The sequence below is a fragment of the Acanthopagrus latus genome, chromosome 13, assembly GCF_904848185.1.
Source record: "Acanthopagrus latus isolate v.2019 chromosome 13, fAcaLat1.1, whole genome shotgun sequence".
In the NCBI taxonomy this organism is placed as follows: domain Eukaryota; kingdom Metazoa; phylum Chordata; class Actinopteri; order Spariformes; family Sparidae; genus Acanthopagrus; species Acanthopagrus latus.
The window spans coordinates 22,194,697-22,220,136 of record NC_051051.1 but is presented as its reverse complement, the minus strand read 5'-3'; the positions used below and the strand labels follow the sequence as shown (position 1 = coordinate 22,220,136).

Genomic DNA, 25,440 nt, shown 5'->3' with positions numbered 1-25,440 from the left:
CGGTGAAATGGGATTCATTTCCATGTGTTCATATTCTGTCATGGTTCCGTTTTTTTTTTTTTTTTTTTTTCTCTCCCAGCCTGAATAGCTGCATCCGTCAGGCTACCTCTGCTCCCTTGCAACAATGTATTAGTATCCTGGCCTCGCCTCAGTGGAGAGCTGGCACTGAGAGAATTACTAGTGGACTAAAGAAAAAATAGTCACTGTAAATAAGCGTCTGACTGCTGCAGAATTCATTTTGCGTTGACCTGAATTAATGCTGTTTATTCAGCTGAGCTTAAGTCGCAATGTAACAGGGTAGGGATGACATAATTCACTCCTTTTTCATGAAAGAAAACAAGGATTTTTGTTTTGTATTTACACTATACTCTATTTGTCCCTGACAATCTTTCTCTTGGGCCAGATTGTAAGGTTCTTTCCAAGATGGCTGCACACAACTCACTTTTTTCATGGTCAGGCATGCCATTAACCCGGTACACCAGGGTGGATGGTTTGAATACACTGTATGGTAATCTTCGAAAGAAACAAAAAAAACCCCAAACTTGTTCCATGTGCAAACATAAGGAAGAAATAAAGTCTCCTGAGTTTCAGGATAGAGGAAGCAAAAAAGGAAATTCATATGAAAATTGAAGCTAAACATTTGCATGCAAAACATACACTTACGTAAGAAAAAAAAGCTGCTGTGAAAATTGGGTGTTTTTACTGTGAACCTCCATCTAGTTCATATGAATTTCTGTCTCCATCTGACCTTTCCTAAGCAAGTAGCAGTCATTCATTATAATACTAATACTATCCACGGCATTTTTAAGTGAAAACAGGAGTTCTATATTTAATTTGTAGCCCATGTAGACGTGTCCAAAAAGGTTAAGAGAGTAAATAGAAAGGTCACTCAACAAAAAGAGAGGACAATGACGGATGGCTACAACCATTTCCAACTGGCCCAGAGGAAGAAAACTATTTCCCTGAAAAATCCACACTGCAGATTGTGATGGTGTAATCAGGTTCACTACGGAGCCCCTGAATGCTTAAACAAGACATGTGTGACCACTGAAACGCTGAGACTTAACATGAGTTTTTAAACCATATGGATAGGATTAGCAGGTCAAAAGTCATTAAACATTTTAGAGCAACAGCTATTTTAAGCCACTGGTGGGTGTCTAGGTCTTTGAGGGTTAATAAGGACGTGCTTCTATGCCGTTATATTATTCCCATACAACCACTATTACAAGAATTTTTTAGGCACTATTTTTAGTACTGATCAGACATACCTGCTAACTGCTTGTGAGCCTGTTAAACACAAGTGCATTTAGGAATAATCATCATGTAAAAATACTGGCTCTTGACACAGGTCCTCAGTTTGAACACATCTTCATTATGAGACACAAAACCAGGTCAACTCTTAGGGACTTTATTTACTTTTCATACCTCCAAACAAAAGTAAAATTTAATCATAGAGCTCATTATACCAAAATCCTACTGCCACACGGTGAAACGGGGCTTTGCTCAGGGGAGCAGATGGTAATCTAGCCTTGCTATTATGCAATATGATAGTGATAACCCATATATCTATTATATTATGAGGTTGATTTTTATTATGTTGAGGGCATATCAAAATGTTTACAGCTCAAAAAACAAGTTTCAGCACTGATTTTCTCCCGAAAGTTTACCGAAAAACCCCTGAGGAGCCCAGCAATTAATACTCCACTCACACATTAGTGCCCTGACTACTTTGAAAATGTTTTAAAGATTAAAAATGTCTCAGATAAAGTCTTTACATTGACACTGATCCAAGTGATTTAACACTCCAACTGCCTTTTTCCTTTGTTTTTTTTAATCGCAAATCCTTGACGTCAGGATGAATCCTTTCCTCAGCGTCTGCTCCACTCTATTAGTATTTTGGTAGAAACAGTATGAATTCAAGTGTGCTCCTTTGAGAATAAAGGGCCAGACGCAAATGCTGATGCAAGTCCACTGCAAATTCTTATTTGAGCATGACCAACAGAGTTGAGTCATTTCCTGACCACAGATGCTGCTGCAGCAGTGCGCTGGTGCACCTGAGGCACTGATGTGAAATAGGCTGGCCCGGGAGGAATGAATTATCTGAAGTTGCAGGAGGAAGTAAATACCATATTTTTTGTACTAATCATTTGTCCTAGTTATTCTAGTTAGCTCTCCAAAATGCTGTCTATATTTTATGATACATTTTAGTTAATAACTAATAATTTGGGGAGGATATTCATTCGTTGAGGGAGCTGAGATTAAGGCAAAGCTCTTCAGTCTGTCCTCCAACCCTCACATCTCTGGATAGTGACTGCCACTCGATTGTGGAGTAGCTGGCAGATTTCACAAGAAGCTCAAAATAAGAACATCTTAAAAGGAGCGAGGTGTAGTGGTTTGGACATCCAAATCTGATTTCTCCCAGAGGCTTGTATGTGCAGATATTCTGGGTTAAATGAGAGCAAACCCTAGAGCTGACCCTCAATACACCACAGGGACCACTTTTCCCATCTGGTCTGGGAAGGTCAAGGCATCCCCCACAATGAGCTGGAGAAGGGATGATCAGGGTTATGCTACTTAACATGCAACGATGACCCAGAACCTGCAGAAGATGCACTGGTCAACCTTAAGACCTGAAGACGGACGATTTCACATTTGAGTTTACCATCCTGAGCGACCCGATCACAGCTGGACAGCTTCGAGCCCGTCATTTCACACCTGGCATTAAACGCGTCTCGACAAGAGTATTGAGTGACCTCTTGTGATTGCATCTGACTTCCTGCTCTATATGCAAAGATAAACCTACATCACTGGAACAAAAAGGTTTTTTTTTTTCTTTCTATTTTTACACAAAAAAAGGTTAAAGGTTAAAGAACGCCCAAATAGTTAAGAATGAGTTGTAGTCAGTGTTTTGGTGATGTCCCTATGAGCCCTTGAACTGCTGTCGGATGTTTGCATGCCTTGGTGGACTGTACTAACACCATTAACACAGCTAATATGCATATAATGTGAACCTGATGTGCCATGTTTGTTACTAATGTCACCCTAGGACGTATCTGTGGTTTCAACTGATAACATTAAACCCGGCGACTGGGCGGTTTCACCATAGTGAAGACGGCTAGTGAGCGCTTCCACTGACCTGTGTGTGAGCGTAGGTGACGTTTGAGTGCAGTATGGCTGGGGAAAGTCCGGTTGCATTCGCTGCAAATGTAGCTGCGGACGCCGGCGTGGACCTCCATGTGCTGCTGCAGTGCCGTCTGGGTCTGGAAACGCTTCCCACAAAGCAGGCAAAAGATGGCCATGTCTGACCCTGCAGGGCAAAAGACACAACAGGAGGAGTTAGAGCTGTGAAGATTTCATTTCTTTTACAAATGGCCACTGATTTACAACAACTTATTTCTTGTTTGTTTGTTTCTCGTTTCTTAGCCCGTCTAGAACATGCTGTGTACAATCTTACTGTTACTGATAAGAAAGGTAGCCAGATTTACAAAAAAAAACAAACACCATCACTGGGGAGTCGCCTCTCCCCACAGCACCTTTCTACAAACAAATCACACTAAAGGTTGAGCATGCACAATCATTAACAAACAGGATATTCAACATATTAGATGTGATGTCGAGGGCTCAGACATAATACAGTTTATTAACTGTGCCTTACATGAGGCAGACTGTATTTATAGGATTAAAGGTGCACACAATACTCATGTTTCAGGGTGGCTGAGTAGAAAGATAAAGATCTCCTATGCAATACTTCAATCGAATCTTGACTCCAGCGAGCACTGTGCATTTTTCTCCAGCAGAGATAAAGAGCGCACAGTTGCAAGCGCACAAACACATAAAATCACAAACACAGGCGCAGACACACACAGTTGCACGCTCCCTTGAACACACTCCCTTCACACTTTTTCAATTACCAGGCTGGGGAAAACTCTGGGGAAGGACTGAGTGTTTGGAGCTCAGTTTCTATTTCATCAGTCAATAACACATCTTTGGGGCAAAGCTGACACTAATTTAAAAATCTATGAAGAGCAGCCCGCCTCATGTTCATAACCACTGAAGGAGGAGGAGGGCCCACGACAGCCTCCACGCCAGATCAATCACTGTCTCGGCTGCTCTGCGCGACGAAGAGCGGGTACGCCAGGAGGATGCATTGCTGGAGGATGATGATAGGAGGAAGGATAGAAAAGAGCGGCTGGATAGCAGGTAAAGATAGGAGATTCTTTTTAAAGTAAAAGGAAGGAGATGTACAAACTAGGAAGGAGAAAAAAAAAGTCTCATTTTGGTGGGAGGGAAATAAATATTGACAAACCTTCTCTTTCTGAGTTCAGCTCTGTCTCAATGTTTCATTTTCTGTAGTGCAGGAGAGAAATGTGTCTACAGGAGTGTAGAGTTTTCATTAGATCCTTGCTGAACGCCCCTGACTGGAAGCCTGAGCAAGTAATCTGTCAGCCCTACAGGTGAGGAGGATTCCTAAGATGTTGGTGACCCTTTGACCTTTTCTCTAGGCTCAATATCAGGGCAGGTTTTCTGCTTTTACACAACAAATACACTGAGTGCATTCATGCTTTCCTTCAGAGTAAAACCATTTGATTTTAATGCCACCACCTCTAGAAAACCAGCATATTTTTGGCCGCGCTCAGGCCGTGCAACTCACTGCATGAACGCTACAACCCCAACAGACAACTCCAGTTTAGACTGGGGGATTTCATGTTTTAAAGTGATTAGCTTGGTGGTGCGAATTTAAATCTTCTTCTAAGTCTTCTAGGGGCAACCCACTGTTGCAGTTTTCTCATTTTAGTGACTGTATGTCAGCCAAACTAAAGAAGTGAAAACAACCCAGTGGTATCACGCAGTATCGAAACATAGCCTGCATTTGTTCTTTTCGATCCCAGGTCAAGACAACGTTTACTGAACTATTTAGTCCAGCCAATCAATGCAAGCGGTCTTTGATTTCATGCGACGTGTGAATGGCAAACATGATGTTGTGGTGTTTGCAGTTCAGCATGTCGACCAAAATGTTCGCAAGTATACTACATGCCTGTGTCTGCTCAGGCAAAAAACAAAACAAAAAAACGTGGAAGGATTATTGCAGGAAAAACCATGAACAAGGTGACAAAGCACCTTCTCAAGCGTGGAGTAAACTTCAACGTTTGCAAGGCCAATGGATTCTTCGACACTGTAACTGTTGATCACTTCAGGTAAGATGCAAATTTTTTTTTGACAAGGGGAAACCAGAATTCCTGGACTTAAATTGACTTTGTTACAGGTGTTCTTTGGATGAGAATACATGTAGACTTGAAACAATTAAAATGCCTCTATTGTCACAGCAAACTAACTGACGTGTTTCACGCATAAAGTCTTACAGGTCTCAAGGAAGAAAGCGGAACAGCATAGATTTTGTTGAAATGAAAGACGAAAAAGTGAAACTGTGGCAGATGATTTCTTCACACATTTCTTCGCAATGCGTAAATGCTAACTAGTGCACACACGTAACTAGTGCCAAGCTAGTTTTCTCCTGTGGTGCATCTCCCCCGCTCTTCTCCTCTCTGCTTTTATCAATGAAGAGGCTATTGACTGGGGTCGATTGCTCCTGGAATCCCTCTAGGACTCCAGGTACTTAAGTGGCTCTGATTGACAGGCATGCCTCCTGTTCACTTCTACTTTCCCTCTCCCTCGTTCTCTCTCTCCTAGTTTTTTGTGCATCTGTCAGTGGACTAGCATAGGCAAAGTACTTCTCCCCCCCCAGGCCACTTCAGACCAACAGTTCTTGGTCACATTAAAGACGTAGAGTAACATGCCTTTATTGTTGTCATTCGGAGAGGTGGAAAAAGAAAATGTCCTGAGTGGTCTAGAGGCAGCATGAGTGGCTGACACAGTGTGAGCAGGGAAGTGGGGGGTTGAAAGAGACTTTAGCCAAAGGTTCAGGAATGTAAAAGGTTATCAGACCTCTGACCCGAGGTCTAGGCTCAGGCGTGGACGTGGTTTGAAATACGAAACCCAGGTACTGACACACACTAACACGCAGAGAAAACAGAGCTGGTGAACAAAAAGCAGAAGCGCGAAATGAAAAAGGACTTTGAAGTCAGGGCATTTACAGTGGCGAGTCACATTGAGTTTAATGCCGCGCGACGCGTGTTAGAAAGTATGTGTCAACCTTAAAAGAAGTGCGACTGTCAGTGCTTTTCAAAGTGTGTTTTCAAAGCAACAAGAGACAGCAGAGAGGGTATAATGGAGAGCAAAAAAGTCACACTCTGACACAGACAGACCTGTGCTGGTGAAGAAATATAGAAACTGAGAACTGATGGACATTTAAACTTAAAAAAAAGCATCTCTACTTTAAACTGTAGGGTTGAAGACTTAAACATAGTAATTCATCGCCAAAAAATAAAGATGTATATGCTGATGTAAGAAGGACACAAAACCTACAAAAGGTGGACAATAGGATCAATAGAATAGCTACCCAGTGCTTCGTTAGAAAAGGCCAATCACTCAATCAGCAGATGAAAACATCTCTGAATTGGACTGGACATAGTTTTCCATCTCAATCATCAGGAGACTTCCAGCTTTAAAAGGAGGGTCTGAGGTCCTCTCAGGACCTCTCCAGGGTCTAGAATAAGAAAAATGATGCATGGAAACCTGCTTGTAATGCACCAAATTACTTTGTGTTTTCTGGCATAAACAACTGCCAATAATAACAGGTATCAGAAACAGAAGTGGAAACAAATTTTATCAAATCCGTTTTAACCAAAGATTACAGTGGTGCGCCATGTCTCTGGGCTTAACCTAATTTTTTTCCTGCCTGCCTCCAGATAGCCAGTCACCAGCACCATTAAATCTTAGCAAAACAAGCATGCTGCATGCTTATTGGCTCACTAGTGCTGATGAGTTTAACTCCTTCGGTATTGAAAGACAGTAATTTTTCAATACTCGATAATAAAAATGGCAATTTGGTCGGTACCTTAAAAGTATCAGCATCCCATACCTGGCCCCATGTCAGAAAACTACTTGCTACTTGCCATCATTTCCCCCTTTTTGTCTACTAAAGTGTAGTGTGAACCCTGATTAGTGTTAGACAAAATTAAGTGGAACAAACTATACAGTCAGTACAGCGAATAACGTGTGTGTGTTGCAAGAAGGTGAGTAAAGGTGTTGTCGGCCGCTGATGGATGAAGAGAGCAGCGGAGAGATAAAAAAGGAAGGAAAGGTGGGAGAAAAGTAGTTGACCCAGGAGGTCCATTACAGTGTAAAATTGAGTCAGCCCAAAGTGACACCTGAACGGAGGAGCTGGAGGAGCCAGAGTGGTGGGGGGTTCTTAGTCTCAGTCCTGTTTGGCTGTTTTGGAATAATTTACCTCCTCTAACCAGCCTCTCTCTTCTCTCTTCTCCCGCCATCTATTTATAAAAGGCTCGGGCAGTTTGTGGCCGCTTGTGTGTGCGGCCGCGGCAGTGGCGGCAGTATCTTAATGGGCACAGAGTGGCAGGGCTGCTGTTATTTAAGTGGGGGACGGACGGAGGCCGGTAATGGAGAGGAATGCTTCCCGATGGGAGGTGACAGTGGCCGGATGGGCACAGAGAGAGATGGCCTAAGGGTGGAGGACGGCCGCGGAGGTGGGCACTTTTTCTGATTCTGATGTGCAGGAGGGTAACCACTCGCCCAAAACACCCACCAGCTGGAAAAACCAAAGGCAGTTAATGGCCTCAAACTCTTTTTTTTTTTTTTAAACAAGAACTCAGTAGGTAATTTCTCCTTTTACTCTATGTCTTGTGAGAATAATCGCTCCATTAACAGGATACTGAGGCTTGAAGAGAAGTCACCGGAGTCGACTAGATTTGGATTCAGTGATTTCAGTCAACTTGCTCACACAAAGGCCGTAAAACAAGAGATGGCAAAGTACAGATATTGTCTAAAAAGAAAAAAAGACTGAAAAGTACTCAAATCACAAACCTAATCCTTCAGTAATTATTTGTATTCCTGCAGAACCAAACTGCAGGCTTCAAAACGTCCCTCAGAGGCCTAAGGATGATGTCACTTATGGACACTTATCACTCAAAAAATAGCTGCTTTTGATGACATAAACATTTTCCATCTATTTCATTAGATGATTATATTTCATTTCAATGTTGAACGTCACATTTAATGCAGTCATGTTGAGTCAATGCCGTGTTTATTTTAGTAATGCATTTCTAATTGGTTATTCGGTCTCCTGTAATCAATCAAATATCTACTTATCTAATTTATACACATTGACTGGACATAATTCTGCATTAAATGTGACACTTAAGTAATTGACTTAGATGGAAAATGTCCATGTACTTAAAATACTTAAAGTCAGTGTTTTAGGCATTATCATTTGACTGAACATGCCTGTTTTCTAGTCTGCACTCACTGCTTTCGGAAAACCGTTTAAAACATTTGTTGAACTCGTTATTCATGCCCAAACCAACATTTCTCACTCTAAATGTCTTAGAACAAACAGACAGACTTCACTGACTGTTTCGTGCTCTTTGAAGCTCAGCAAGAATCTGCAAAAAACGGACTTCAACGACTCGGAGTCATGTTTCAAGATGAGATGAGCAGTCCTTTAAATCCTGCTCCAAATAAGCCCTGAACGCTCATGTTTCCTGGACTGTAGTCGAGACAGTTAAACGCGTCCCGACTGTGGCCTGCACTGCAGCGTGCTGAACAGAGGACCTGCCAGAGTTAATGAGGCAGAGAGCAGCGGGACCTCAGCACAGGGTTTTCAATCACAGGCCATTACCACAGCCCTCAACCTCTGTAACTGCTTGCTCCTGTCAATAGCAATCTATAATAAGCTATAGTTTATCTATAGAGAGGGCGGAATAGTGACTAAATATAGGCTTCTGTATCCTTAAAGTCCTACATTTAATGTAGGCGTCACAGTTTGAGGCCTAATAAGAGAAATATGATCCCATAGACTCTAATTTCTGAGTTTAATCTCCAATAAGTATTCTTCAGTCACTCATGATTTTTGTAAAATTTTGTTCTCGTTTAAGCAGGGTATGTTTAAAAGCCAGGCTACCCTCCTCTTATTCAAATATGCTCACTTCTTACTCCAAAACCCAAACAAAATAAAAAAACAGGATGACAACGGCCCTAATGCCAGACTCACAGCTTCAGAATGGTTGTCCATAAACCAATTGGTTATGTCACAGTTGCTTAACATTTTTAATTGCTTTTTAAAAAAAACCCAAAACTTTAAAGCCAGCAAGGGGCAAATGAATAACAGAAAGATGATCCCAAAGTCACCTCAGCATCATCTATGACGGCTTTGTGAGTTGCTGCCTTCGAGTACTGCTTACAAAATCCGATTCTGAAGTTTCATCTCTCATAAATGAGATTCCTCTTGAGTGGATCATTGATGACCTGATGAAAGTAGTTTAGAATAAAGACTTGTAACTTGCAGCTGACAGCTCTGAGGAAAAAAAAATAGTGAGTGGTTTAAATGATTTAAATAATCTTGAGCAAAAGGATTGTTCTTTTTTTTTTTGATTCTTCGAACTTTTACCGTGAGGGTTCCCAGTTGAATGTGCTTTTTTCTCAGGAAACACCGTTCTTTTGAAAAAGTATTCCCACATTTATGTTTTGTTGATGGTGTAGCCTGTGTAACCTGTAGCACTTAAACCTCAAAACATTTCTACGACTAAGGTCACTTTAAAGGAAGCGAAGAAAAGCCCTGACAAAAGGTGTGAAGAAGAGGAATCACCACCACAGCTAATCTGCAAGTCTTTAGATCATTTATCTTTACACGTGCACAAATGTTGGTGGTGCTTTTCAAACCACTCAGGTCAATTTGTCCCCCTCTTCCCTCTGAACTACTCCGGCTTTACACCGGCGAATACGGGCTTCAACGATCAGTCACAACAACACCCTTTCACATAGGTGCTCTGTTGAATACTCGGCTCTGCTGGCTGCCACCACCTGACTGCCAGTCACCACAAACACCAGTCACAACAGTCCTGCCTGTTGTCGGCGGAGAAAGGTGTGAGAAGCTAAAGCAGAGGTGACGTTCCCGCTGCTCTTTAGCTGTGTCTAGACTGCAAGTGTTTGTTGTTGCTCTCATCTGCAATCAGGATTCATCACACATCAGATCTCAGCTGTTTTGAAAAGGTCGACGAGCACCTTTTAATCTCCGCCTCCACGGGGCGTCACTGGAAAAAATGCGTCTTGTCGTGAATGAACGAGTAAATGCCTTTGGTAATTTGCTCTTGTATGGATCAGAAAAGGTCCCCAATGAAATGTTAGGGTACGTCCCTGACACTCAGGACTTTAGTGTTGTCATCATTCCTGGCAAATCGCTGGCTAGCAGGACCCCAACTGGGAAACTGTTGTGTCTGTAAAACTACAGGGAAGCTAACAGTCCCTAAAGTTTCACCTAAAGGGAACTTAAACTGCTCTCACAAATCAAACATGGACACTGAGTATAATGACCACTGACCGTGAAAAATATGGATGGAGGTTCCAGTTCTGAAAACGTGAAGCTGTAGTGGTACACTGGCTTTCTTTCTAATGGCCAGCAGGGGGCGACTCCAGAATGAAATAACATCATAAAAGAAAATTATTATTAAAGAAAATTATAAGAAAATAATTTCAAGAAATTAAATACTCTTACTTCTAATTCAGAAGTTGCACTTACTTCAGAAAACATACAGACATACACATTCCAAATTCAAGTTTCTATCTTGCTAAATCCCAAATACTTTGATTGAACTGAAGCTTCAGCAACTTCTCAGTTGATTTATTACTCGAGTGAAAAGTTTTCACATGCGTGAATGCTTAGATTCAAGTCTTCTTCAGTACAGCACTATGTTTATTTAGCAAATTATGTTCCAGTTCATAGTTAAATAGAAAATAACGCAGGGAGGAATTTGGGGCCAAATGTAGTGCTGTTAATGACAATCCCGAGGCTTAAAAACTGTAGTTCAAAATCACTTTGTTACAGTGTCAAATATTGTGGCAAACATTTTTTCTCAACTTTGAAGCGAGAAGAGAGCAAATTAGGGAGAATAATCCTGATTCAAGAGTTTATGAATATCTAGTGAAAAGATCAGAGAACGTGAAATCTTTACAGATGTTTGTGATCATGATCATGTCGTGACTTGATATCCGAATCAAGTGAATCTGATATCCGAATACACACAATATCAGTCTGCAATCTTTCGCTCCATATATGGCATAAAAAGGGAAGGCAGACTTCCAGGAATAGGGATGTGAAAAACCAGACAAGACAGATGACAAACTAGGAGTGATGTGTCCAAGATGTAGAATTTTCTACCACTATGAAACACCGCATGGAGATAAAACAACAAATTATTGTGGCCACGTGTGTCAGATTGTGCAATCCATTTTTATAACATGTAGTCACATCGTGGCATTTGGAAGGTTAACTGAAAAGTCTTAAAGTCTCATATAGAACAAAGTTTCAGACAGAGATGAGGGAGTTTTTTTGAAGAACGTTCCCCAACAACGCCACTAAATATACCTTGTATTGTCATGGGAACTAGTTTCCCTAATTGATTGCTAGATAGTAAAATTAAGTTCTACTTGTTTTTAAGACTAATTTCTGCAAACTTCTTGCTCTCCACAGCATCGCTGATTGCCTCATTACATTAAGATCAAAACGATCAAAGGTTTCCCAATTCTTCCTCACTGCATCCTTAGCCAGTGAAACATACTGCTAGACATATGTTCTAATGGTTGTCGTCGCAGATGATCTAGAAAACAATTTGTTTCTAAAAGTGGAGAGAAAATGGCCAGTTTTCTGCGCGATTCTGCGGCTGCTGTTTAATTCCGCACCAATCATGTATGTTTGGATTGAATGTGCAGGAGCGCTACCACATGGTGCTAACAGAAGCATGAGGACTGCCAGCAGAGATACAGAAATGAGGAAATAAGCATGCTGCTAAAGTAGTTTACATAACATGCATTGCATCCAAATTACATCACTCCAAACAACCTGGGCGAATCGTCTCCTGTTTGTCGCATTCGAACCAGAGCTAATGGAGGAATTTAGGCAAGTAAACAATCTCGGTTTAGGTTAGGGATCGGGTCAGGATAACTTTTATCACTATGTTCTATGTTGCAAAAAATTTCCAGACAAAGAGGTGTCAATGTGTCATGAGGGTTTCAGGTTATTTGTCATTTGCCTATGTGACATTTTTGGGACATAATCCCACTATTTCCTCATCATTACAGAACAGAACTCCCCAGACATCATGCAAGATTCATGACCTTTAAGGAGAACAGGACAGGACACAGACATCCAGAATGGTTTCTGTCACCTGTGGGCTAATATTCACCGTACACAGCCTTTCATTCAGAGTATCCTGCTATCCAGCTGTGCACAGTGCTCACTGACATCCTCTTTTCTCGGCTCACATTTCCAGCCTGGTTCCTCTTACGTGCTTCACAACGCAGACGCGTTACTCTAAAACATATTTACACTGTGCGGAAAAGAGAATAAGATAGAATGTTTACGCTCCCTCTAATTCATCCAAAACACCTCCACAGAAGTATCTATTGATCAGACTGGAGGAGGGAGACTTAGGCTTTGGAGGCAGAGAGAGACATCTGCATGCAAACGAGAGTGACTTGACTGATGCAGCACTGCATGAAATGTTTACTTCTGGTCATGCGTAAGCATAATGTTATTTAAATCCTAAGCTGCCTAAACTTTTTTTAAGACTCTCCACTTTCGTATATAACATATCGGTATATTATGAGCACTGTACCTGTATTGTGGGCATTGAAAGGTATATGCAAAATGCTTAAATAAGTGTTTAATTATTCTGAAATTAGACCTGACCTATGAATGTTACTCTATGTCAACAAGAGCCAATTAAAAGGAGGGAATTATATTACTTATTTAGTATTTCTGATGGAAAATAACCAATGACTGTTGGTGCTGATGGATATAAATATAAGGAATCAGAAATGTGCAGGAAAATGGACAACTTCACTTTATTTCATGTTTTCATCTTATATGTTTTTATATGTTATATATTCCTATATTTTTTTGTATTGTATACAATCGATCATGTATGGCGTTACTTAACGTTTTATTTTCTAGCACACTGAGTCACCTGTTGTATGAAATGTGCACACACACCTTACACAACTTCCCTGTGGGTCAGGAGCCACCCAAGGAGGTTGCATGATAAATATGAAAGTTTTAACATTTTAACCTGTAGACAATAGCGCTGCAGTGATTAATTCATGAGCTCCTTACCATCAAATAAATCGCTAAACTATTTTGATGATTGATTTGAGTACATTTTTAAGAGAAACATTACAAAATTCTCTGATTTCAGTGTCTTCAATATGATTTTTTTCCACTAAACTGAATATTTTAGTTGTGGTTGTGGAAAGAATGAGACACTTTAACTGTAAACCAAACAACGAATCAATTAATGATGAAAATCACTCATTGATTCATTAACGTTAGGAACCACCACTTTTCACGTTTTTCACGTATTACAGCACAATCTGAAAACACCATGACAACAATAATACACAGTTGATGTCAGTTTACAGTTTGGATCTTTTAGTATTATTAAATGGATTTGGAGAACACTGTCATATAGAGTGCTAAGTCAAGTGAAATCAATCACAATGAGACATGTATATATTGAAAGAAAATGCTAACAAAACTGCATTAGCACACTGATTACAATCAGTCCAGTGGCCACTTCAGAGCTGAATGAGGATCAGCTCAAAGAACCACGATCTCTTCGCATTATTCATGCCAGGAAAAAAAAAATAAACAAAAGAAAAGGCAATCTGTACTATAAGAAAATGCAACACACACTCTGCCCTGCTGTGTTTTGTTTTGTCCCTGCCTCCCTCTTCCATCGGGCAGTGATAATTCACGTCGGGCCCGCAGCAGCGCTGACATTGTAAGATGAACTGCTCCCAGCTAGATTAATGCCACCAGATGCCAGGCGAGATGCCATATTAATTACCCAGAGATAATGTCAGCACAACCATATGGCAGCTCAACTGGCCATTTAGTTGACAGGGAGAGGTCTTTATAGCAGTGCAAATTTCCTCATCTGCACAGCATCACAGCCTCGCCATATTCTCTCCCTACTGTAGCGACTGGAGCAGTTCACCATTTATACATTATCACTTAAATTACTGCACTATTAACTCAGGATCTATAGGCTGTTATGATATAAATGGCCATATGTTTTACAGTAGTTATGAAATAGGAAGTTTTATTCAAGAGACCAAGGAATTAAAGTATTTTCTGCTAGTATATGGAGTGGCTTATTCCTCTGTGCTATGAGCTACATCGCTGTTCAGAAACTATTAAAACACACACACACACACACACACACACACACACACACACACACACACACACACATCACTGAGCCACACTGTTGCTCTGGGTGACACTAACACACACACTGTAGTTTACTGGAGTCAATCCCACACACACCTTCCTGCTAACAGAAGTACTCCCTCGTGCACCAAATGTGTATTAATCTGCAGATGGAAATAGTCTCCAGAAAATGCACTATTTACTCCAGTTTGAGAAATGTTTGCTCAAAACTACAGAGGCAATCGGTCGCAGGAAATTGCTGAGGTTTTCCTCAAGAATGAGACTATACATTTGCGACCCATTCAAAAAAATAAAATAAGAAAAATCCCCCACACCAACAAATAGGCTCAGGGCTAAGAGCCTTGGACAGGGTAGGAGAGGCAGTAGTAGTAGTATATAATGTCTTCAAGCTACTAGACCTTTTATGTTTTGTGAGTTGTGCATAGGCCTGTCACTTTGTCAGATTTTCAATATAAGATTCTCAAGGTCAAACAAATTGACAATAATGATATTATCACAGTATCTTTAGAAATAATAATAATTATTGTGATCAAATTAATTTCTATCTTTGTTAACTGTGTGTTCTGTCTCTTTTTTGGCAAATAAATGACCTTCAAAATATGAGTGTATGGAGGATATGTAACCATAAGTATAAAAGAAAATACATAAAGGACAATTACACTCAGTGAAGGCAACCGGAGGAACACATAAGCAAAAGATGCATGAGACCTAACATCTTCCCTTGATTACTCACACGTTAGCAGTTCATTGTTTTAATGATAGTAATGACCTTTAACAGTTGTACGCTTACATTATTCCAAAAGTTTCAAACAATGTCCAGGCCCAGAAAAATCTGTGATCATATTCGAGTTCACAGTGTGTTTTACTGGGTTGCCTGTAGCTATAACTTCCAGCGGAGAGTGAGGAAGGAAGTCAGCAAGCGTGATTTAAGCTAACGTGAATAAAACTTAAGGTTAACTCGTCTGTGAACCTTTTTTTCTGAGACACGTAGATAGATTTTCATCAGAAATGGTGGTTGTTTAACACGAGCTGCATTTTCAGGGAGACTAATATTCAGATTATAATTGGGTTTAAAAGCCCAAACAGAATAAAAATGGTCCATAGAAACATTTCAGTCAGAACAGGCCCAAACAGAATGAAATATCATTTTCCGGCTGTGTTCCTTCAGGGCATGCCCACTGTTGTGATGTAAACGTGTAGAGACAATGTTTCTCCATTTACACAAAGATGCTGCCTTATGAACTAGTCAACTGCAGAGAGTTAGTTTTTAATACAAACTCTTAGACAAATGAACATAGACGACCATGTCACACAGCTGTTACCATTACATTTGTCACTGCATGTAAACAACAGATCATATTAATCTCTTCCCATGTAAACAGCTGACCTGAAATCTCCCACTGTTGTCCATGCAACAATAGCTAAAGTCCAAACCCAGAGAAATCTGTCATTTTGTTCAGTGTAATGTTGCATTTCTATTGGTCGCCTGTAGCTAAAGCTTCCAGGAGAGTGAGGAATTAAGTCGGAGAAAAAGCCTAAAACTAACGTGAGTAGAACTTTAAAACATTAACTCGTCTGACTCACACAGAAAGCTTTTAATCAGCAGCTATTTTAATTCACAATGAAGACAGAACTCTCATGATCCCACGCTACTTACATCTACATGTAGTTAGTGGCAGAAATACTAAACACTAACTGAACGTTTAATGGAGTAAAGGGGTAACCCCTGCAAAAATACATGACTAAAATGCAGTCAGTCCTCTCTGTGAACCTCACAGAACATGTACGTAGAAAAAGGAAAATCTGTATTCCTACATCACAGCTCCCGAAAGGTTTTTTGATCTTGAATAAACGTCCTGTTCTAGGTTAACAATCCTAAAAGAAAACCCTTCCCTTGCACGACTGCAGTGGGTATAAATTCTGAAAAGTCATTAGAATTTATTTAGCAGCATGTGTTTGTTTTTTTCCTCACCGCCATGCTGACTGTAAAGATCATAAACGATGCAAGCCGGGGATTAATGTCAACGTGAGAAGTAGGGGCAAAGCCCTTTACCATGATTTACAGTTGCACCGCCGGCCCCTGCTTGTTGTGGACTTGCGGATCATTTACAAAGACGGACCATGCTTGCCATCCAATCCACCCTCCCCTCGCAGCGCCACAACCACCACCACCACCACCACCGGCAGCAGCACCGGAGCACCCACCTACCCCACCCTCCAATCCCCACAAATCCGATTTAATCAGACAACTTGTGCAGTGTGGCTCAGAGTAAGAAAAAGGATAATTAGTAAACAGAGGAGCTACTCGCCAGGCTTCATTGGCATTCGCACCGGGTTACTGTGTCGCATTTAAAATGCAGTCTGATGAAGTCTACAGAATCAAACCATTTGTTACTCCTATTGAGGAGGCTTCGGGCTACTGGCAATTAAATTGGAATTAGCGCTGGGGAATGAGATACGGCAGATTCATACCAAGGAGCGGAGGGAGGGAGGGAAAAGGAAACAGAGAGAGTGCTCTGTCTGGACTGGGCTCGGCTCTACAGTGGGTCAAACCTGGAAGTGATTTGGTTTCTTTTACTTTTGTTTATTTCCTGCATGACTTCAGTTATCATTTTTATAACCAGAACCGTCCACCCAGCCCGCTGAGTCTCTTATAAATCTCTTGTTACAGAGGAAAATAACTGATTTACACGCATCTTAAAAAAAAAAAAAGCAAAAGAGAAACATTTCCAAAAAAAATAAAAAATACAGAAAGAAACACAAATTGGTGGCTGTGAGTGCCCTTAATAACTGAGGGCTTTAGGTTGAGTATATATGTATGTGGATAAGGAATAAAAACAAACATATGAATGCACTCAAAACTCTGAGTCTTTAGGAAGAGGGTGAAGACACAAAGAGATGCCATTTGCTCTGCCACAGCTGACTGGGCACAGTGGAGCTCAGCATGGAGAGAGAGCTGGTCTACTGGCAGAGGGAGGGAGAGAAAGGAAGAAGGGATGGCTGGATGGATGGAGGGAGGACAGAGGAGGAGGGGAGAGGGTGGGGGTGGTGGGCCAGATAAATGAAGTGGAAATGAGAGGGAGCAGCTCCTGTGCTACAGCTGGCCTCCCCAACTCTCAGCCAGCCTGGCCACGACAACTGGCTCGCTCTTCCTCTGCTGGCCAGGGAGGGGCCTCGTTTCGACAAGAGGCGCCGGGCCCGGGATCTAGCACTGGTAATGGGGCCAGGGAGGTGGATCTGACTTCAAATTTGCTCTTACCAAAATACAAGTTGTGATAATGCAGGCTGTAATCATGGGAGCGTATTCAAACCAAAAGGCAATTCAGTTGTGAAAAGACTTTGTTTGTCCTTTAGGAAGGGAAGGCTCAGGTCATTATCACAATCTGGACTGTGGTGAAGCTGCAGATTGTGTTTTGATTTTATTGAATGTACATCAAATTGAAGAGAGTTGATTGTTGAGTCTGTTGAGTCAAATAATAAGGCAATTACCATCCTATGTTGTCGAACGTGCCATGTCTGTCTTGCTTTTAATTTAAATACTTCAAAAATATCAAAACGCTCAATCCACAGAGAAATACATGAAGCTGGTATTCAGCTTGAAATGAGCCGCCAGCACTTTGGCAAGGCTTGGTGTCACCCCAGGCTGTGGTTGCAATAAAACAGGCAGAGCTGATGCAGAAACATGGCGGACGGTGCCTGCTCAGGCCTGTGAGAGCCCACCAATCGGAGCAGACTGGGGTTTTGGGGAGAGGGGCTGTTAAAGTAACAGGCGCTAAAATGGAGCATTTGGGCAACGGGAGAAAAATGTTGCCCATTTTCAAATTTAAACCATGTAAAAATGTTCTAATTGACAGCCAAAATAAAAGTATTCACATTAAAATGATCATAATGGGAAAAAAAAACATATGTAATTGCAAGTATTGTGCATGAGAAGCTGCTTTTTAAAGTCAATCCAGAGTGTTATAGTGCCTATATTCTCAGTCCTATACTGCAATATATACTGTGTGCACCAATGTCACCAAGACAAATACCTGTACATTAAATAACGGTGGCTAATAGAGCATTAATGTCAGAGCTAAATTAAAACGTTCGCTTGATTTTCAATGCGACCTTTCTGAAATTACAAAAAGCTCAACAAAATGTGCTTTTAGAGAGAAAAAACAGTAAGTGAGATGATCATTATCGTAGCAAAGTGCATGTCTGCGTGTGTGCGTGTGTGTTTCGACTACATAAATGCACATATGCACTCATAAGCTACATTCTCAAGGTTAAATACAAAGATGTTGTTCAAGCGAAGTCCATTACTGCAGGAAACCAATGAAAATAAATGACAGCATTCAGTGGGAGGTTCGAGTATCCCACGGAGAAATTTGCACAGCTCAGTCATTTGTACACCCAGTTTTCTCCACATAAAATGCTCAATTGTGTGTTTACAGATGAAGCACCGCATCCGAGCGCAGCCCTATTTTTCTCTTTAACAGGAAATGGAGACATTTTCACTCTAAATATATCAGTGAATCTGTCGGCTGATGTAAATCCCTGTCACCAAGATTAATGATCTTGAACCAGAAAAAAGAAAAAAAAAAATCCTCTCAGATCCTTTTCTGTGACACTGATTCAGTGGGTACAACAATAAGGGCTTTACAATAACGGCAAAAGGAGATGGGTGCAAATCTAAACTGTGTACATTAACAAAAGGACTTCGATAGAGAGAAAATTACTTAAAACCAGGGTTAAAAGAGCTGAAGACTACAATAGGTTTTCCAGTGAAGACACTTGCGACAAGATGACAACAGAGACAAAGCAAGAACAGCGTCAAGACGGTTGCCGAAAATGTCACCTCAAATAGGGTTTTCTGTGTCATGTCTAGTTGAAGTCAGCTTTCTATGTTGCTAATGTCCCGACTGGGGAACTCTCACCATTTTTAGAAACCTTTTATTTCCTATCTGAGCCTTAAAAACAACAATAACAAAACACCTCAGAAAGGATCCATCCTTATTCCCACCCTGCCTCACATATAGAATTTCAAAGTAAAGGGGAAGAGTAGCTTATTTTCCATCATACATCATGTGGGGCCAGTTATCCAAACATCAAATTAAAGACAATATCAATATCAATATCACACACACATCGAATAAAACTCTGATAGAAAAACATTTTCATTCAACACAGCACATTTAAAAAAAAAAAAACAGAAACAGGAATGCATTTTAACATATTGTACTGGTTATTGTTCAGAATTTTTAATTGATGCTTTGTGCCACCAAATGTTTTGATGTATAGGTATGTTGAGCCATATTTGTTCGTATTTAGTTATAAGAACATAATGAAAGAGAAGCTGTATGTCTAAAATTACATCAATGTTTCATGTCATCAGAATATTCTTTCATCACACTGATTTGATTTAACATGACAGTGTTTGTGTATGTAGATCTTGACTCCAGCAGAAAATAGAAACTACCGGCAAGTGTTTCCAACTAGAAATGTTTAAATAACAGGAAATCATTCTTTCTTATATTTAGTCTCCTGCTGTTTCATGTTCGGTATGAAAAAAAACCAACTATTTCACAGAGGAAATGGAACGTGCTCAAGAAGCATTGGCCTTGACTTCAGAGGTAATTATTTCCACTATTATTTCGTTCTTCATTACCTACGCCAAGGAAGATATATATATATATATATATATATATATATATATATATATATATATATATATATATATATATATATATATATATATATATATATATATATATATATATATATATATATATATATATATTTTTTTTTTTTTTTTTACCTGTGTCAACTTCTTGGTTTGTTGGTTTATCAACAGGATTACAAAACAACTACTCATCAGAGTTCCACCAAATGCTGATAGACATTGTGTGAACTTTTAACATTTGGTGCAGATCTAGATCGCAATTCAACATTTTTGTCAATTATTCATAATAATGATTGGATCTTAAATGAAAAGAAAACCAAACAGGCGTATTTAAGTGGCTGGTACCTGCGAGTGAGTACAGCTCGATCCCTTCAGCTGATTCAAATATGTTTTATTTGATTTTTGGTTAATGCTCGATTGAATTAGAGGGGACTGTTGGGCCTTGGTGGAGGTGTGTGATCTACTGAGTGCCATTATAGTTTCTTCTGGCATTAAATATGAAAAGTAGGCTCTAGTCCTTCATTATAATTTCTGTAATTATTCAAGTGTTTTCTGCTGTTTTTATGCTTACCTTCACAGTAAAGCACATGATGTGGCGGACAATCAAACTCTGTTTAGGCCCCCCTGTTTAGGTATGTATAAGGGTTAACTCTCCGTCAGTTTTCACATCTCCTCAATATGGAGTTTTTGACATTTTAGCACTTCCATTCCTGAACTGCCTTGTTTTGTTCATTTTAGTGTAAACTGAAAACATCCCTCTTAATCTCAATTCAAGCCCCAACACTAAAAGTAAAAAAGTGGACATTTCCTTCTCATGGGACACTTTGTACTCCCTTAAAAAAAGAAAAAAAAAAAAAAAAGAAAAGTTTTTTGGGCCACACGCTCTGGGAGTGACTTACCCAGCTCCACCCAAACCCTGTCAACCTCCCGTCACCCCCCACCTTTACCCCCTGTCCTGCAAAGGAATCCCAAATCTCTCCTCGCCTTCCCAGGATTTATTCTTCTCACTGGCCATCTGGACAGTGGGGGCAGACAATGTAAAAGGAAAAGGGGGCTGGAGGGGGGACGAGGTTGCAAACCCACATTAGTCACAGGCTCTTAGGTCCTTCGACCCAAAATCACACGCACACATACACACAAAGGCTGAAGCCAAATGACCCCAGCACCCCCTTAGTTTTTCCCCCTCACTGTGGCTGCTGACATCGTCTTTCCTGCCGGACAAAAGGCTTTTAGCACCTCACTCTACTGTCCTAACCACAACACACACACACACTCAGCACCCTCCGTCCCTTCTAACACAGACACGCTGGACAGGATAGGGTGTTTGTTTTGTTTTCTCAGACGGCTTGGGAACAAGGGAAGGGAGGGGAGGGAGAAAAGGAGCCGGGGACGAGGGGGCATTGTGGTGTGGGGAGAAGGAGGCTATCTGATGTGCGTAACTTTAAAAAGTAGTGCAAATCATATGTGAATGCTGCGGGAGAAGCATAGACAAATCGCTGCTGAATGATAAAGGTATTAGGTACAATGGGGATGGCATGCTCCTCGGCCGGCTTAATGTAGTTAACGTAGGGCTATTGTCGGGTGGAGCAGAGGATGAGTACAGGGGTGGATGTCTGGGAGTAAAGTCACAGTGCACTACAAGCATCCATTGTTGGGGAAGGTTTGCATTTAAACCTACAGGAGGTTTTTGTTGCTCCTGAAGATATTCATGGAAATAACAAGGTGAGAGGGTGAAGGCTGCGGCCCGCTCCCGCTGCAAAACAGTTGTCAACATGCTACAAGAGGCGACGCGGCCGTGACACCAGGGCGCAGCACAGTCTGGTTATAATACAGTGTGGGAAAAAAAAAAATGGAAAAAAACAAAAAACCTTGCACCTGAGCTCACTTCGATGAGATCAGGATGCTGCGTATAGAACTGTATAGAACAGCCATCGTATGGATGGAGAAAAAACATGCCAATGATTGTGCAGCAAACAATTGGCAGTAAATAAGCACAAGAAATTACCAGAGCACAGCACCGCAGAGCGTTTTAAGCCGCTATTCAGCACCTGAATGCAACAGCGAAAGTGAACAACAAATTGCACTCAGGCAGACATTGCATCTGTGTAACAAGTGAGACGGTGGAGAGGGGAAAGAGCAGGAGATAAATTAGTAAGCAGTAAGCAGCGGTAAATAAGATAGTGATATAAGCATCAGTGAGCAGTACTCAGGGTGGTGGTGAGGATGCAGAGGAACTGGAACACATTTTTCACAAAGAAACACTGCAGAAGGAATTTAGGATTTTTCGGTCTGTATGATTACTGAGATGCAAACGCTCACCGAGATTCAGATTGAACTAAAAACTGTGGTGATTTTTGACTCATAATTTTGATTATCGAGGCAACGATTACTATGTTGAGGGAAGAAAATGAAAGAAAGTCAGTCAGGGAGTTAGAGATGATGATTCTTATAATCAGGAAGATTCAACGCAGACTGTTTTTCCTCATGCGTCTGTTCTAAAAGTCTGCATTTAGCCTCAGAGCTCTACTACTTTCGAGGTGTACAGCACGCACAAACAAACTTCTTATAGTTCTTGAAGAGGAGCACTCGTGATGTTTTGATTTATATTATGCTCCGTAACTAGATATTACACACATGGCTTGAAGTAACCTGCCAACCCGCTAATTAAAGTGTAAAAATGAACTGAATCGAACGCTGAACATCACAGCATCTGCCTCAAGTGCAACAACAACTCTCCGTGTCATATTTACTGCCGAAATTGTTGCAGCGTTTCATCATCTGGTTCATTTCAAGACAGTCATTTCGGGTGAACTGAGAAAAATGAATTTAGTAATCTAAAAAAAAAAGGGATCAAACTTGATTAAATTAGATTTAATAAATAGGTCTAGGCTAGTTAATTACAAACGACACTGCCGTGCGTTTTAAACACAAAAACAAAACAGAAACCTAATGATTCATATCATTTTGAAGGCCCCATTTGTGTGAAAACATCTGGCTGATAACGTTCACTTACTGTGATGCATGTGTACGGAGTTAAAATGGTGATTATAGGTGTTAAAAAGGCGTTCAGGTGGGTTATTTCACCCCACCAGAGACTACATAACAAAAAAAAAAACAAAAAAAAAATCGAAGCGCTTTGAAACATGCATTCATTTGTCCATTTCCATCAGAAAACAGATTTACATTTGCTCAAAGTGCTTTTTAAAGCCATCTCCCAAACAAGTGGTGAATGAATGCAATAAAGAGGAGTTCAGGCAGCTGCGACCTTGGAGCCAAACTGCGAGCGGCCGACATGACTTTGTGGGCTGGAAGAAAAGCTTTTATTTATAGATCAGCTGTGTGTCGATCAAACTCCATCGAGGGGAAAACGGCAGCCGTCGGAGAAGAGGAGGAGGTGGAGTGTGTGTGTGTGTGTGTGTGAGTAAGAGTGTGCTGGGAGGGTTGCTTTTTGAAGAACTAATACAGTGGTGTGCCTCAATCTCACTTAATTCCATTTAAAGGAAATTGATTTGGAGGTTGGGGCGATGTGAGGGGAGCGCACATGGCTTTTTCTCTCTCTCTCTCCAATACAATTGCACTGAAGCCTCGGCCTCCTTTCATTCATTTATGTCTTCTTGTGGTACCATATTCAGCAGCATGCTGTTGTGCCATGATATACATAAATAAGCAAGAAAAAGGATGAAACTTTAATGATCATTGTGGGGGGAAGTTGCTCACTGCAGCAACAAGTAGAGGGCAAAAAAAAAAAAAAAAAGGCGACATAAATATTAATCGACAGAATATAAATAAGGATTAGAGCCGACCGGGGTTCTGCAGCATAAATACATGCAACAGTTGAGAACATGCATGAGAGCTACGGTTGTGTGAAAGTCTCTAAAATACTCACATGAATCTCTTTTCAAATATTTGATCTCAACCATCTTTTAACACATTTATTTATAGCTGTTTTTTTTTATTAAAACCAACAGAAAGCTAATTAATTTCACTGACGGTAATAAAACCAATAAATACTGTAAGTTACTTGTCATGTATTAAATATTGGATGCAAGATCAATAAAAAGTCAACAGGCCCTTATCTTAACTGCATCTGGTCATGAATCATACAGTCATATATCTTTTTTATATACATATATATTTTCATATCTTAAAAAAAATTACTCTCTTTTTGCATCACTGACGCAGTATCTCCAGGTATACACACATTTTATTTCTCACTTTAGTATAAATATCAATTGGTTGCATTTAATTGGATAAGGGGAATGTTTCAGTTTGATCACATCTCAGTGACATTACAGGACCTGGTTAAGAAAAACATGAACATGGCCAAAAATGGGGCATCGTCTTTTTCTGCGTCTTCTTCTAAAAACCTGCGTCTACACATCTCTATTGGGACAAAAGCCTACTCAAAGTCAGACTTTAAAAAAAGTAAGCCTCTCATATATGATAGTTATTTTCGATTTATGTAGTATATTTTGTAGTTAATTTATTTTATAAAAAGTAAGTAAGTATCTGACATTACCTGTTATCAAAAGAGATAAGAGAAATAAAAGCAAATGATGCACTTATTCACATGCATGTATATACGGTATACTATGGATTTCTTTATCATTAAATATGCTTCTTTGGCTCTGATGCAGCAGGTAATCTGCAAAGTAACACGTAGAAGAAGTTATCGAATAAATGTAGTGCAATCAAAAGTACAATATTTGCCTTCAAAGTGGAGTGGGAGTATAAAGTCGCAGAACATGGAAATACTCTCAAAATGGTACTCATGTACAGTACTTGAGTAAATGTACTTTATTCCGATTACCGATTATGTCCATTATCTACTAAATATTGATCAATTACTTTATAATGGTTTACAATATTGCACCATCATAATCATCATCATCATCATCAATATTTTATCAATGTCAAAGTGAATTACGTGAAAAATGTTCTTAAAATAAAAAGAAAAAAGAAAAAGCTGTTAATGCACAGTCTATACTGCAACATACAAAGCTCCAGCACTAATACATCAACAGACTTTTTATTTGCTAGGGGTAAAAACTACACTTCACTGTTTTGCATGGTTTGTCATTAAAATATGTTGGCAAAATTCAGAGAGCTACTGCCTAAGCTCCCTGTATAATTTAACCGGTTTGAACTCTGAACAGACAATTTCAATCAAACCACTGAGCGGAGAACATCCTGGACATGCACATACTAATACATGCTCAACCACTCCTCACACAAAGCCAATATTTCAATTTTGCATGACAAAGAAAAAGGGAAAAAAAGAAGAAAATGGTACCACACATCTAATTTGTGGCTTCAATTTAATTCCTATCTTCATCTTTTTCACCAGGGGAACTCCACTTATCACAATATCACTGGGCAGCTTGTAGATTTAGTCATTTCACTGTGTGCACGT

The 25,440-nt window shown here is 40.3% G+C and overlaps 1 protein-coding gene across 3 annotated transcripts in view; it reads right to left on the bottom strand.

The window, feature by feature from the left end:
* zbtb16a (zinc finger and BTB domain containing 16a) overlaps nucleotides 1-25,440 on the bottom strand; it is a 164,009-nt gene that overhangs the window by 18,952 nt on the left and 119,617 nt on the right. For all 3 annotated transcript variants that reach the window (XM_037120552.1, XM_037120551.1, XM_037120553.1), the window contains exon 5: nucleotides 3,137-3,307. In XM_037120552.1, the coding sequence (XP_036976447.1) occupies nucleotides 3,137-3,307 (171 nt within the window). The remainder of the gene's footprint in view (nucleotides 1-3,136; nucleotides 3,308-25,440) is intronic.